This window comes from Orycteropus afer, unplaced genomic scaffold (genome assembly GCF_000298275.1).
Source record: "Orycteropus afer afer isolate SDZICR_OR568_19922 unplaced genomic scaffold, OryAfe1.0 scaffold00354, whole genome shotgun sequence".
Taxonomy (NCBI): Eukaryota; Metazoa; Chordata; class Mammalia; order Tubulidentata; family Orycteropodidae; genus Orycteropus; species Orycteropus afer.
Window position 1 is genome coordinate 2,299,831 of NW_006921941.1, and position 16,124 is coordinate 2,315,954.

Consider the following 16,124-nt stretch of genomic DNA (forward strand, 5'->3'; position numbering starts at 1 on the left):
ATCGCATTACTCTCCCATGTCCCAGAGGTAACTCTTTTGACTTTTGTGATAATTATTTCCTTTTCTTTATATTAATTTCTTCCTTGCATATAAAATTGTCAATTTTGTAGGTCAAAAATCATTCAGTAGCTGCAATCTCATATGGTTTACCTTAATAATTTTACCACCTGGGTATGGATCTCTAAGCATTATAGTTTTTAGCCTGTTTTGGAATATTACTTAAATGGAGTCATCCTGTATGTGTTCTCTTGTGTTGTGCTTCTTTCACTCAGTTGTTGATGTTGTGGGATTCAACTATGTTGTTTGCAGACAGTTGATTCTCACTGCTGGACCTGTTCCATTATATGACTCTACTACATTTTATTTATCTGTTCCATTGTTGCTGGGCTATGGCTTGTTTCCAGTATTGACTATTGCAAACAATGCTGTTGTGAAAATCCTACCAAATTTTTTTTTTTTTTAATTATGATTTGGGTGAAAGTTTACAGAGCAAATTCACTGTTCATACAGCAGTTCAATACACTTTGTCTCATGACACTGACTACAGTTTACCACAATGCAACAGCTCCCCTCCCACTTCCTCTCCACAGTTTTCTCTTCCCTGTGTCCTTCCCTCCATGCACTCCTGCCCCCTGAGCTGTCTCCCTATGCATACACAGCCCTTCTATTCACCCATGATTGTTCTCTCCAAGGAGTGTATCTACCTAATATAAATGTTCACCTCATATGCCTTTCTTTTGTTTGGTTGGAAGCCACAAGAGTGGGTTCAATGCCAGACCTGAATGGCAGCTAGGGACCATAGTCTCGTGGTTCCATCAGGTTCTGTCAGACCAGCAAACCTGGTCCCTTTTTTTTTTTTTTTTTTTAATGATTTTTAGTTTTGTTCCACATTTTCTCTCACTCTATCCAGGATCTCCTACATAGATCCCTCTCCTAGTGGTTGACAGTGGTAACCAGGCATCATCTAGTTTTTCTGGTCTCATAGTCATATAGGTTGAGGATCGCACAGTGTACTAGTTACTTGGACTAATTGTTTCCATGAGTCTTTGGTTTTCTTCATTCTTCTCTGCTCTGGACTAGGAGAGACCCATCATTGCATCTAGGTGTCCACTTGCAAGCTTTTAAGATCCCAGTCACTACTTACCAAAGTATGGAATAATGTTTTGTGTAGTATGTTATGCCAGTTGAGCTTGATGTCCCCTGTGACTATGGTCCCAAGCCCTCAGGTCCAACTACTCACTCCCTCTCGGTAGCTGGCTGTGGCCAAGAAGTGACTACAGCCTTGTCCCTTGTCAGCTTTACTATATTCCTGGGAATTCTTACAGAACATAGCAATACACTTGTAGAATCATTGTCTCCCAACCCTATACATGGTCTTGGGCACACTTCCCCCACCCCTGCATAGACATACCTAATAGTTCAGCCTGTCCACCCATCTATCCACCCTTATATCCATGTTTGCCTTCACCGATCATGTAGTACTGTATGTGAAAAGGGTTCATCTTTATTGCCTGTACCTCCCATACACTTCTCTGTGTCTTCCTCTTCCTCATTGGCACCATGTTGATCATTCACTTTTAGTTCATTGCCCTTCTCTTCACCCAAATCAATACTTCCTCTACCTATCTAACAGCGTTTCCTCCCCTCCTCTCCCACCCCTGGTAACCAACAAAGACAATTTCCTTCCATATCTAAATCTTTCCTTGACTTTTTACAATAATGGACTGATAAATATTTGTCCTTCTGTAATTGACATATTTCACTCAGCATAATGTCCTCCATGTTCATCTACATTATGCGGTATTTGCAGATTCTATGTTATTCTTTAGGATTGCATAGTGTTCCATTGTGTGTATGTACCATAGTTTGGTTATCCATTCTTCAATAGATGGACCCCTAGGTTGTTTCCATCTTTTGGCTATTGTAAATAGTGCTGTGATGAATATGGGTGCTTGCACATGGGTTTTAATGCATATGACCAAGATTTCATCTAGGACTGGGATTGGCAAATTATGACCTGCTAACCCACCAGCCACTCCTTGGAATGGAGATTGGGCAATCTATCAGATCCAACTCATAGTGACGCTTCCTTGGGTTTCCAAGGCGGTATCACTATGAAAGTAGATTGCCCCATCTTCCTTCTGAGGAGTGGCTGGTGCATTTGAACTGCCAGCCTTCTGGTTAGCAGTCAAATGCCTCAGGCACTATGCTACCAGGACCACAGTAATCACAGATAATATTGTTTACATTATGAGCCAATCTGTTATTTAGCTAAAAGATGACCTCATGGAATGGTTTTGGTTCAAGGTTTAAAGAGTTTCTCAAGTCAGTAGTCCCAGGGATTCTTCTCGTCTCAACTGGTCCAGTAAGTCTAGACTTTTTAAGAATTTGAGTTCTGTTCCACATTTTGCTCCCATCCTGTCAAGATCCATCTTACTGTGTTCATGATCAGAACATTGAGTAGTGATAGCAGGGTACCATCTAGTTTTGGTCTCAGGGTAGATGTGGTCGTGGTTCATGTAGAGTTATTTGTCCTGGGGACTAGTTTCTTCTCTGAGTCTTTTGTTTCCTTCCTTCTCTTTTACTCCAGATGCTTGCAGACCAGTAGTTTTGTGTTAGCCAGCTGCTCACAGCTTTTAAGAACCCAGATGCTACTCACCAAACTGGAATATAGAACATAAACTTTTCTGCTATATTATGCCAATTGATTGCATTTCCCCACAAGACTATGGTCCTAAAGGCCTTCAGACCCTGTAAACCAATCCTGTGAGGTGTTTGGTTAAGTTTAGGAAGTGTCCATGTTTGTGCCCCTATGTGCTTTATTGAATATATGAATATATATGGATGCATACACTTGCTACCAGTTTTTGTAAATAAAGTATTAGAACACAGCCATGCCCATTTGTTTACATGTTGTCTATGGCTGTGTTTATGCTAGTGCAGTAGAGTTGAGTAGTTGTAGCAGAAATCATATGGCCTGCAAAGCCTAAAATATTTACTGTCTGGCCCTTTACAGAAAAAGTTTGCTGACCCCTGGTCTAGAGTACAGTTTGTACCTAGAAATGGAATTGCTGGGTCATATATAATATGAATCTTTAGCTTTACTAGATAATGATAAATTCCAAAATAGTTAGATAGCACTTGATTTTATCAGATTTTTACATTTTTGCCAGTTAAGTTAGTGTGTAACAGCATTTCATTGTAGTTTCAATTTGTGTTTCCTGATTTCTAGTGAGATTGAACACATTTTTGCATGTTTTAGGCCATTTGGATTTCCTGTTTTGTAATGTGCCCATTTATTTTCCTGTTAGTGGTTTGCCTTCGTAAATTAATGCTGATTAGTTGATATCCAAATAATGTTTACACTTTGTGTTTCTGCAGAACAAATAGTGGAGAAAGATGAAGGTCCATATTATACTCACCTGGGATCTGGCCCCACTGTAGCCTCTATCCGGGAACTCATGGAGGAGCGGTGAGTAATGCACAGAAGCCCAAGGAGAAATGGACATCTTGTTAATGGAAGATGGATTTTAAGCACCTCTCATATTCCTTGCCTTGTACTAGGCAACATACAGAAAGGAAGCCTTGCTATCTAGATTGTGGAAGGTTGAGTCTGGAATTCTTACCTCTAGTGCTTCTGGATTTATTTTATCTAAAGGCCCACCTTCCATCTGTTCATCTCTCTCATTTTCTTGAAATATTCTTGTTGAAGAAGCATGGTTGTTTGTCCGGTCAAGTCTAAATTTTCTGATTACTTTCACATGGTGGTGTTTAATGTGTCCTCTGCCTTCTGTCCTGTAAATTGGAGTTAGATCTAGATCTAAAGGTTTGATCAGAGTTAAGTTGTTTTCTCTTTCTCTCAAAATTGCTTCATGGGTGGTGTTTTGTACCACCATTAGGAAGAATGTAATGTCTCATCTTTGGCTGGTAGGAGCCTATTCAGGTTATCTCTTGAGTCCTTTTGACGGGATCGTAGGAGTCTTTAGTAGCTTTCTCGATTTCTCATGTGACTCAGTGTTCCAGGATCATGTTGTAGACTTGTCCGAGAAGTCTTCACTCCTTTTATTGGGAGAAAAAGTATTTAGAAAACAGGATCAGGGTACTATGGGTGCTTTTAATTGATACTGGCTTTTTCTTATTATTTAGTGATTAAATACATCTTGAGTATATATTGACACTTCTAGTTCAAATTTAGACTATAGGGTTTTTACTTAACATTCCTGTTTTTAGTTTTTTGTTTTTTTTTCTTTTAAGCAGTTTGTATAGATACAGACTTTAAAATCTATATTTGTGTTCATATCAGATAGAAATACTATTAATTTCAATATATGGAGAGGTAACATACTAGGGAGGAGCCCTGGCGGCATAGTGGTTTAAGTACTTGGCTACCAATCTAAAGGTTGGTGGTTTGATCCCACCAGCCACTCCATCTGAGAAAGATGTGGTGATCTGCTTCCATAAAGATTACTGCCTTGGACATAACGTATTACACACACACAAAAACTGTTCTATGTCCTACTTTAGTGAGTAGCAACTGGGGTCTTGAAAGCTTGCTTTCAGCCATCTAAAATTCAACAGCTGGTCACTCCTCTCTGGTACAAAGGAGAATGAAGAAAATCAAAGATGCTTGGAAACAGTTAATCCAAGGGACTAGTGGACCTTTGAGCAGAAGAACTAGATGGTGTTTGGCTACCACTATCAACCACTCAGAAAAGGATCAGTTTAGAAGATCCTGGATAGAGTGGGAGAAAAATGTGTAACAAAACTCAAAATCATAAAAAAGACCAGGCTTACCGGTCTGCTAAAGACTGGTGAAACTCCCAAGACAATGGCCCCTAGTCATCCTTTGGGCCTGGAATTGAATTCATTCCTGTGGCTTCCAGCCAAACAATAGACAGGTGTATAAGGTGAACATTTACACCAGGTACGTATGCTCCTTAGATCAATCAACCGTGGGAGATCAGAAGGGCAGTATTTGCACAGGGAGATATCTCAGAGGGCAGGAATGCATCAGACAGAAGGGCACAGGGAAAAGGTAACCACAGGGAAGAAGTGGGAAGAGAGCTTTTACATTATGGGGATTGTAATCAGTGTCATGAAACAAAATGTATGTGAATTATTGAATGGAAAACGAATTTGCTCTATAAACTTTCACACAAATCACAGTTTAAAAAAAAAAAAAAAGATTACAGCCTTAGAAATCCTATGGGGCAGTTCTTTTTTATCCTGTAGGGTCACTATGAATCAGAATTGACTCGAGGACAATGGGTTTGGTTTGGTTTTAATGTACTAGGTGGTCCAGAGCGTGGTCATTAGAGCTAGACTGTCAAATCCTGGTCCTGCCATTTATTGCTCTACTGCTCAGTGACTCAGTTTTCTTCTTCTTCTTTTTTTTTTTTTTTTGTGTGTGTGTGTGTATATGATGAACCATGGTAAAAAAATCTTATATCTTCTCCCCAGAACTTTTTTTGTGTGTGTGACTCTGTTTTCTTATCTGCAAAATGGAGAGGATGATAAAAGGGCACATCTTATAGGATGAAAATAAAGTTGATGTATGTAAAGTACTTAGTGCCTGGTACATAGTAAGTATGACATATAGGATGAACAGTCATTGTTATGTATTGATTGCATCCTTTACCAAGCATTAGTATTTTAAGAGTAAAGTCAAGGATTATATTTTACAAATGTATGGAAGGTTGAGTGGTTTAGAGTTTCCACAGATTTAGGAACTAGATTTTGTCTAACCAGGGAAGCCAAATTAATCTTGTCATTAACATAGCAAGGAGCATGAGATTGAACTGAATAAGTATAAAAGCTTCTCTGAACTAATAAAAGGTAAGATAGATGGAAGGCAGTGATCTGCTGCAATCACTCTTAATTACCCTACACCATCTGGAAACATTTATATTCAGAGTAGCCTATCAGAAAAGCATTTGATCAAAGACCCAATCTAAAGTTCAAGTCTGATTTAAAGGGCAGCGCTGTCAGAATATACTCAATGGCAATGGTTTAGTTTTTTGTTTTCACATTCTGTGAAGAAGCCATTATTGCGCAGTGGTTAAGCACTTGGCTGCTAACCAAAAAAAGGTCGGCTGTTTGAACCCACCAGCCACTCTGTGGGAGAAAGATGTGGCAGTCTGCTTCTGTGAAAATTGACACCCTTGGAAACCCTATGGGGCACTTCTAAGTCTGTCCTGTAGGGAATCAGAATCAACTCAGTGGCAATGGGGTTTTGGAGATTTTTTTGGTTTTATGAGAATGGAATAGATTTGAAGTTGTGTCTATGTTGTACATGCACGTCTGTGTGTGCCTGTGCACTGCAGTTTTGAGGCTAAACCAATCATCATTTGGTGATTTTTTTTTTTTTTAATCTCCCTTTTTTTTTTTTTTATTAGGATTTGGGTGAAGATTTACAGAGTAAATTCACTTTTCATACAGCAGTTCACATATACTTTGTCTCATGTCATTGACCAAAATTTACAATGCAGCAGCTCCCCTCCCACTTCCTCCCCATAGTTACCTCCTCCCAGTGTCCGTCCCTTCATACTCTTCTGCACCCTGAGCTATCTCCCTGTGCATAAGCAGCCCTTCCTTCTCCCATGATTGTTCTCTCCAAGGTGTGTGTCTACTTGAGGTAAATGTTTAACTCACATGCCTGTACTTTGTTTGGCTGGAAACCACAGTTGTGGGTTCAATTCCAGACCTGAAGGGCAGCTAGGGGCCATAGTCTCAGTGGTTACACCAGGCTCTATTGGACCAGCAAACCTGGTCCCCACCTTCTTTTTTTTTTTTTTTTGCCTCCAAATGATTTTGAGTTTTGTACCACATTGTTCTCCCTCTTTATGCAGGATCTCCTACATCCCTTCCAAGTGGATGGCAGTGGTAGCTGGGCACCATCTAGTTCTTCTGGTCTCATAGTTGTATAGGTTGCAGATCGGATGGTGTACCAGTCGCTAGGACTGATTGTTTCCATTAATTTTGCTTTTCTTCTTTCTTCTTGACGAGGAGAGACCTGTTGTTGCATCTAGATGGCAGCTTCCTAGCTTTTAAGGTCCCAGTCGCTACTCGCCAAAGTAGTAGGTGGAACAATGTTTTGTATAGTATGTTATGCCAATTGAGCTTGATGTCCCCTGCGACTATGGTCCAAAGCCCTCAGGATCAACTACTCGGTCCCTCGGGTAGCTGGCTGTGACCAAGCAATGACCATAACCTTGCCCCTTGTCAGCTCTACTATACACCTGGGAATTCTGATCATTCACATGAACTTATAGGCCCATTGTCTGTTGTCTGGTGATTTTTGTAAGGAATCTTGACATTGTTCCTGAGGGCTGCAAGAAAGTGAAATGTACAGGTTTGATCTGGGGCTTTTCTTTTTTCATAACAATTTTGTAAGATTTCCAGACAGCTCCTATCTTAGTTATTTAGTGCTGTTGTAACAAAAATACCACAAGAGGGTGGCTTTAACAATCAGAAATATATTTTCCTGTGGTTTATGAGGTTAGAAGATTGAATTCAAGGCCCTGGCTGTCAGGGAAGGCTTTCTCTGTTTCTCTGCTCTGGCGGAAAATTCTTGCCTCAGCTCCTCTAGCATTCTTCTCAGAGTTCCTTGGAGATCTCCATTTGGCGTCTTCCTCACATTCGTGCTTCCTTGGTTGTGTGTCCAGTCTTTTCTTTTTATGCTTCAAAAAATGATTGGCTTATGATACATCCTACACTGATAGGGTTCCATTAATATACCCAAGAAAATCCTGTTCTCAAATGGGATGACATCTACAGGTTAGGGTTTGTAACACATATTTTTAGGAGTCACAATTCAATCCATAACAACTCCCTAAATAACTTTTCATTATAAAAAATATATTTTGAAATGAGGATTAACTGTAGATTCTTCAGAAACTGATCCAAGGGAGGAATTCCTCTGAAGATGAGGAGTACTTGTGTTTTTGCTCAGTAACTGGTTTATTTTTATCTTAAGGATCTTGTAAATCATGTAACAGATTGCGCTTTCATCTTATGTTGGCTGCTAGTGTGCTTAGAGCCAGATTTGTGTACTTTCATCAGGAAGGATGTAATGTCTCATCTTTGGCCAGTGGGAGCCTATTCAGGTTCACACCCAAGTCCTCTTGACATAACCCTGAGGGATCTTTGACAGCCTCCTTGATGTCCCATATGGCAAGATATTCTGGGCTCATCTCTCAAAACTACACGCAAGACCCTGCCGTTTACATTTTGTGTATTAATATCATGTCTGTCTTTCCCCCCCTTTAATCTGAATTCATCACCTGTTATTTTCATCTTATGGACATCTTTTTGAAAATACTTTCTGGAACAAGGACGGGAATAAATGCTTGAAAAATCATTCATAAATCTACTGACTTATGGTCTAGGTTGTGATGAGTGGTCCAAGTTGCCTGTTTCTTAGGTCTTCCTCTGCAGAAGCATTCCTAGGAGTTGGTCAGAGGCAGGCAGGGGAAGTACAGGTCCTCCCTCCCCCACACACACACATACTGCCCCACTGTCTCAAAGTAGAGCATTCTTATTAAATTTTTGTAAGCCAAAATGGCATAAAGTGAAGGAGCAGTTATCATTAATTTATATGGGAAAAACTTTAGAGGATTCTCAGACTAAAAAACCTACCAAATAACACACAAAACCTAAGATAACACTAATGTATAGTAAAAGCAGGAATGATATGATAAATACACGGCCTGTATAAAGTAGAAATAATATATGTACAGTGTAGTTTTACTTGCCGGAATCAGGAAGACAGCAAGCACACTGGAAGGCTGAGAGGTTGTGGTGATAATAATCATAATCCTGGTGGCTTAGCTGGAAATGGCACATGGGCTGACTTGTTCGAATCCCACAGGAGAGTGGGATTTATATTAACTGTGTGTGGCAAGGGATGAGTCCTACAGAGTTAGAGAAATACATAGGGGAAAAGTTGAGGATGGAGCTCACAATGCATAGTGCATTTATATGTAACCAGGCATTTGGTTGGATGTGGCTGGGTCATTCAATAAGGGCTTGTTGTTATGTGCCATCGAGTCGGCCCTGACTCATAGCGACCCCTCCTTGGGTTTCCGAGGCAGTATCACTACGGAAGTAGATTCCCCCTTCTTCCTTCCGAGGAGTGGCTGGTGGGTTTGAACTGCCAGTCTTCTGGTTAGCAGTCAAGTGCCTTAGGCACTATGCTACCAGAGCTCCCTCAATAAGGGCAGAGGAGTTTGAAAGGAAGCATTTGGTCCAGCTGCTGTCTAACACAGGGAACAGACACTTTACAGAGCATCTCACTTGCTCAGGAGGAATGAGAATTGGTGTGACTCCCCTGCTACATAGTGGTCAAGTGTAATTGCTGCTATGAAGAGACATTGGGCATCTGATTGTCTGATTTCACTACACCTGTCCCATTGCCTAAGGAGCTATGGTAGCATAGTGTGTAAGGCATTTGGCTGCTAACCAGAAGGTCAGCAGTTCAAACCTACCAACTGCTTCACAGAAGGAAGATGGGACAATCTACTTCCACAAAGATTTACCGCCTTGGAAACCCGGTGGGGATTGGTATCAGTCAGAATCAATTTGATAGCAGTGAGTTTGGTTTTTTGGTTTATCCCATTGCCTCACCTGGAATCAAAACCCATCTGGATGTGATCACAGTAGACCACAGGAAGCATCTGCCACTATTAGGAGGGGTTTTAGTGGATATAACTTCCACACTACCTGCCAGTCAGTGTGGCTCTCCACACCTGGTACCCACCTAACTGGCTGATCTAGCCCGGCTGAATGGCTGTTGAATGGGTGTTGAATCCTTAAGTAAGGTTTTCTGTAATAGTGACCATTGGTTAAATGACTAGTAAAAAAAAAAAGTGACGGCAATAGTCTTTTAGGCTGAGTCATCAGAGGTTGGGATGGTGGGAGATACAAGACATTGGGTATAGGAGGGAGAGGCAGAGGGTCATCTAGTAACATTTCATCATAGTCTCAGTCAACCAGGGCAGGCAGGTCACTAACATCTACATCTTCTTCTATGCCTGCATTAGTGTCACAGATGGAGGTTTGTCATTTTACTATGACTGATGTGGAAGTCTTGAAATAAGACAGTGTGACTGACTGTTTAACCTCACACATTTTTCTATCATGTAGTTCTTTGTAGGCATTCAAAATATCCTGCAAATGTGCCCTAAAACTATGTGCCCTTTCACAATTAAAGTCATACTTTCTGCAGTCATTGCTCTCTCAGTCGTAGTTAAAATTTCAGCGAAGTGCTTCACGTTCAGTTAGTTCTTAGATGACTTCACTTTTGGGCCATTTGCTATTGCGTTCAGTTTCAGTTTGTATCCTTTCCTCTTGCAATTGCACCAGCTCTTCATCTGTCAGTTCTTGGTCATGGGATCCTAAAACCTTTTCAGCATCATCTTCGTCAACTTCCACAAACCCAGCTTCTTTAGCAAAAGTCACCATTGCCATATCTATTGTAGTTGGTTTGAAACCTTTAAAATCGTCCACTGCTTTGGAACGTAGTTTCCTCCAAATGTCATTTCTCACAGAGACTGTCAGTCTTTCGAGAGCCTCTCCAAGGTTGACAATTGCTAGTTTTATATTGTAATCTTTCCACATCTCAAACAAAAATCCTTCAGAGTTACATGCTTCGGATGCTTCGGATGCACTTAAAGTACATCACATTTTGTGTGTAGTAAGCCTTAATTGTGGCTATTAGGTCTTGATCACAGGGTTGCAGCAGCAACATTGTATTCAGCAGTAAGAACAGAATGTAAATGTTACCACCAGGTGGATGACCTGCACAGTTATTGGCAGTTACAAGACGCCTACTATCAAAGTTATTTTCTCTATAATATTTTTCAACAAAAGGACTAATGTATCCTCTCATGTACTCAGAAAAATCACTTGGATATTCCAACTGCTTGTATGTGAACAAAGCACAACAGGAAGTATATTCTTATCAACACCTTTAAGTACGCTTGGATTTTCTGAATGGTACACTGGTAGAGGCCTAAGGACAGCATCACAAGTGACATTAATAATAGGCATGAGCGTAAGCCTGTGCTTTGATGCCTTGTGTCCCTTAACCTACTTTCCTTCTATCAAATAAATGTCTTGCCTGGCAATTTTTTCCAATAAATTGCAATTTCATCACAGTGAAACACTTGTTTATATGAATAACCACCTTCTATAATTATATTGTTCAGTCCTGGGAACTTTTCAGCATCTTCAGTATCATCTGAAACACGCTCTCCAGTAACCTTTAAGCTATGAAGCTGCCCTCACCTTAAAAACCAATCAAACCACCCATGACTACCTTTAAATTCCATTTCTGCAGCACATTTTGCAGCACTTTTCATCACCATCATCCAGTACTTTCTGTTCATTAAAAAGAGACTGACTGATTTATCCTAAAGATAATAGAACGCCATGCTTTATACACCCATCAATCCACTCAAGCAACCAGCTCTTCCATTTTATCCATTACTAGATGCTGCCTAAAAGAGAGCACTTTGCAACTAGCAAAACCAAGAGTAACTTTGGCAACTTTCAAGGTTCTTTCTTTCTGCATGTAAATAGTACGAATGGTGGATACAGGCAAGTTTACTGCACGTACAATGTTTTTATTTCATTCACCACAATCAAAAGGCTTAATTACACCCAGTTTTACACTAAGTGTAACACACTTATGAGCTCTCTGCGGCTTTTCTGATACCTTAGGACACATCTTGCTAACAAATGCACAGAATAAATCAAGATAAAGCGTACATGCTCACAGACACAGTTCAAAGCTGTGGTGGCCTGATGCTGAAATGCTGAGTGTAGTTCCCAGGGAAGGAGCTTGGTGACGCCATTCTTGCTGCTTGGATGCATGCTGCCTTCTTAACAAAAACTGAAGGCTGTTTTTCCTTTTTGTCTGTTTTCATAAAAGTGAAAATCCTCTTTGGATTTCATTCAATTAGTAGAAACAGGTACTAATGTAAGTGTTTTATAAAAGCAAAGTACTGTAAAGGGAACTTAAGAAATGGAGGATACTTGGAAATGAAGGAGATGTTGGGGCTTTTAGCTTTTCTCCATTAAAGAATTAGCAAATTCTAAAATATCATCCCAACTTATTTATGGTTTTCAGGCCCTCCTTAATATGGTTTCTCTCACCCTTGCTGGCCCTTTACTTCACCAAACACGGTGTCCTCTTTTAGCAGTTGATCCCTCTTGATGATGAGTCCAAAGCAAGTGAGTTAGACAGGGTTCCGCTGGCTGATTTTTGGAAGTAGATCTCTAGGCCTTTCTTCCTAGTCTGTCTTAGTCTGAAAGGTCTGCTGACACCTGTCCACCATGGGTGAACCCATGCGTGGTATTTGAAATACCAGTAGTATAGTGTCTAGCATCACAGCAACTCACAAGCCACGACAGTACCACTAACTGACAAATGGGTGGAGCCTAAGAGTTAGGTGTTCATTAATTGTTCATTCTAGAAATGAAGATCCAACACTGTGCTAGCAAGCCCTGGTCTCATTGCTGTGTGGTAGAGATCATCCTGAAGAAGCACAGGTTTAAATGAGTGGTTCTCAAACTTGAGCACACTTCACAATCACTTGGAGGACTGGTCGGAACAGATTGCTGACTCCTACCCCAGAGTTTCTGATCTAGCAGGTTTGCATTCCTAACAACTTCCTAGAGGATACTGATGCTGCTGATCCTGGGACCACCCTTTGAGAACCAGTGGCTAATCTTTCAGAATAAGATTTCAGCCTTTTCTTCTAGACTTAGTTTAGTGTCTAGGCATGCCTCTGGATAGTGCAAGGGCTTCTTCATGATAGGTCAGTAGTAAGACATTTAAGAAAAAAGAGCTAAAGCAAGGATTTTCTTGGTTGGTTGGTTGTGTTTAAACACAAAGAGACAGTTTTGGTTTACAAAAAACCTAGCTGATCAGACAGTGTTTGGCCCTTTTATTTGCTCTCTAATATGAAGTTTGAAGTTCACTGCAGTAAGCATTTCTCACAATGGCAAGATGGTGGGGACGGTCCTGGTCAGAGCACCCGAGCCAGTGTCCTCAGCTCACCCTCCTGTAGGGAACACGATCTTCCTTCCGTTTGCAATGAGAGCACTACAGGCACCTCGGCTGTGCTTCCATCCCCTGGACTCAATGGAGTGCTCAGGTCCTGCACTGCAGCAGGCTGCTTCCTGATAAATGCTGGCTGAATTGAAAATTTTCCAGGAGCCGAACAAAGGCAGCACTATCTGGTCTTTCCTTTTGATCCAGACCACACTATGTAAACTCCCAGAGTCCTGTCCTCCATGCATTTTCTATAGGGGACTAACACAGCCTTAGAGTTTTAATGTTGCAATTAATCAGAAATGTTTTCCCCTCTTCCCTAAGATCTCAGAACTCAGAGAAACTTTAAGGCAGCATTTTTAAACGTCTTTGTTCTCTTTTCTTAATTATAGAAATGTAACATGTCTATAAAATAGGCTTGTTTAAAATTAAGACTGAAAAGCACTCCACCAATTATTCTTCCCAGAAGGAACGTTTTTGTTTGACGTTTGATGCTTACCTTTCCATTTTTTCTAACCATTTACAGAGATACACATAATTGAGAAATTTTAAATCAAATGTCATCAATCATAATACACCCACTGTTTGCAACTTGCTTTTTATCTCACTTCATTTCTTTCCATGTCAATATATAGAGTTCTATCCAGCAGGGCTTTGAATCTTTGGTTCAGTCATGGCTGATGGGAACAAGGGCATCAAACTCATCTCATAGCAACCAAATCCCTGTGTGGCAGATTTTGATCCGAGTTAAAAACAGGCAGCAGTGCCCCACTCAAAAATGGTGGCTGACTATGCCACTTTGAATGTGTATTGGTCACCATTTTTGAGCGGGGCCCTACCTCCTGTTTGCTACTTGGGTCAAAATCTACCACACAAGAGATTTGGTTGCTATACAATATGTGTGCTGCCCTTGTTTCCACCAGCCATGACTGAACTGTTTTGAACCTGTTTGAAGCTATGCTATCCAGTCTTTTTTGATGGCTGCATAATTTTCTCTTGTATGAAAATCTTGTTTAATTACCACACACATTTTATTGAGCCAGTCTCATACTGGACGTTTCAGTTGTTTCTAATTTTTTTTTTTTTTTTTAATTGATGCAGCAATGAGTATCTTATTCCCAAATTTTGGTGTATTTGTATAGTGTTTCTGAGGCAGAAATTGCTAGAAGTGGAGTAGAAGAGACAAAGAATGTGTGTGTTTTATACTATAATAAACTGAACTAAGCTCATTGCTGTCAAGTCGATTCTGGCTTGTAGTGACCCTGTAAGACTGAATGGAACTGCTCCATTGGGTTTCCAAGGCTATAATCTTTACAAGAGCAGAATGCCACATCTTTCTCCTGCAGAATGACTGGGGTGTTGGAATCACCAAACTTTCAGTTAGCAGCTGAGCACTTAACCATTATACTGCCAGGATTCCTTTTAAACTGTTAATAGCTATGATCAAATTACCCTCTGTAAAATAGTATATTAAAATAACATGCCATGATATAATTGGATTCATTACAGAAATCAGGGTAGTTTGATTTAGATGGTCTGTTAAAATAGTATACCATGTTAATTGATCAAAGGAGAAAAATCATTGAGTCATCTCCTTCAGTGTTGATAACATATTTGATTAGAGCAATCAATTCTTGATTTAAAAAACTCTTAAAACAAGAGACCCTTACATACATATGGAAGGAAACTTTCTGTGTTAGTTACCAGGGATGGGAGGGGAGAGGAAGGAAAATTGCTAGATAGGTAAAAGTATTGATTTGGGTAAAGAGAAAGGCAATATACTAAAAGTGAGTGACCAACACAGTAACACTAAGGGAAGAGAAGACACAGAGCAGTGCACAAGAGGTACGGACAACAAAGATAAACACTTTTACATACACAATATTGCATTATCATGTATAACAAACATTAATCTATGGGTAGATACATAGGGTAGAGAGGCTAAATAATCATGTATGTCTAGGAAAAAGGGAATATACCCATAACCATATATAGGTTTGGCAGACAGTATTTCTACATACATATTTGTATGTGCTGTAAGAATGTCTATGTATACACTACAGCTAACAAGACAAAGTTATGATAACTTCTTGGCCATAAGACACCCTGAGGGAGTGAGTAACTGGGTCCACGGCCTCGGAACCATGGTCACAGGGGACGTCACAAGCTCAATTGCTATAACATACTACGAAAACATTGTTCTACATCCTACTTTGATGAGTGGCGACTAGGATCTTAAAAGCTTGCAAATGACCATCTAAGATGCAGCAATTGGTCTCTTTGCATCCAGAGCAAAGAAGAATGAAGAAAACCAAAGATAAATGGAAACTATTAGTCCAAGGGACTAGTGGACCATGCAAGCCTCAGCCTACATGACACTCAGACCAGAAGAACTAGATAGTGCCTAGTTACCACTGTCAACCACTCAGAAAGTGTGATCAAAATATGAGCTCCTGGATAAAGTGGGAGAAAAATGTGGGAAAAAACTCAAAATTATGCAAAAGACCAGGGTTATTGGTCTGACAGAGACTGGTGAAACCCCTGAAACTATGGCCCCTAGTGACCCTTTGCACCTGGAATTGAACTTACTCCCGTGCCTTCCAGCCAAACAGTAGACAGGCATAAAGGTGAACATTTACACCAGTAGGTATTCTCCTTAGAACAGTTAGCTATGGGAGACAGACAGGCAATATTTGCTCAGGGAGATAGCTCAGAGGGCAGGAATGCATGGGAAAGGAGGACACAGGGGAAAGGGTAACCAAAGGGAGAGAGTGGGAAGAGAACTGTTAGGTTATGGGGATTGTGATCAACGTCATGAAAGAAATTGTGTATGAAGTATTATATGGAAAATGAATTTGCTTTGTAAACTTTGATCCAAATCACAATTTTAAAAGAGAGAGATAAGGCGCCCTAATATATGGCATAAATAGACTATCAAACATAACCCAAAATGCACAAACAGTAGAAGAGAAACTAGATGAATGGGACCTTCTAAAAATTAAATTTTTATGTGCTTCCAAAGACTTCTCCAAAAGAAGAGAACAATCATGGGAGAAAGAAGGGCTGT

The 16,124-nt window shown here is 40.3% G+C and overlaps 1 protein-coding gene across 1 annotated transcript in view; it reads left to right on the plus strand.

The window, feature by feature from the left end:
* TET3 (tet methylcytosine dioxygenase 3) overlaps positions 1–16,124 on the plus strand; it is a 159,725-nt gene that overhangs the window by 112,556 nt on the left and 31,045 nt on the right. Inside the window, exon 4 of the mRNA XM_042782514.1 lies at positions 3,382–3,472. Within this exon, the coding sequence (XP_042638448.1) occupies positions 3,382–3,472 (91 nt within the window). The remainder of the gene's footprint in view (positions 1–3,381; positions 3,473–16,124) is intronic.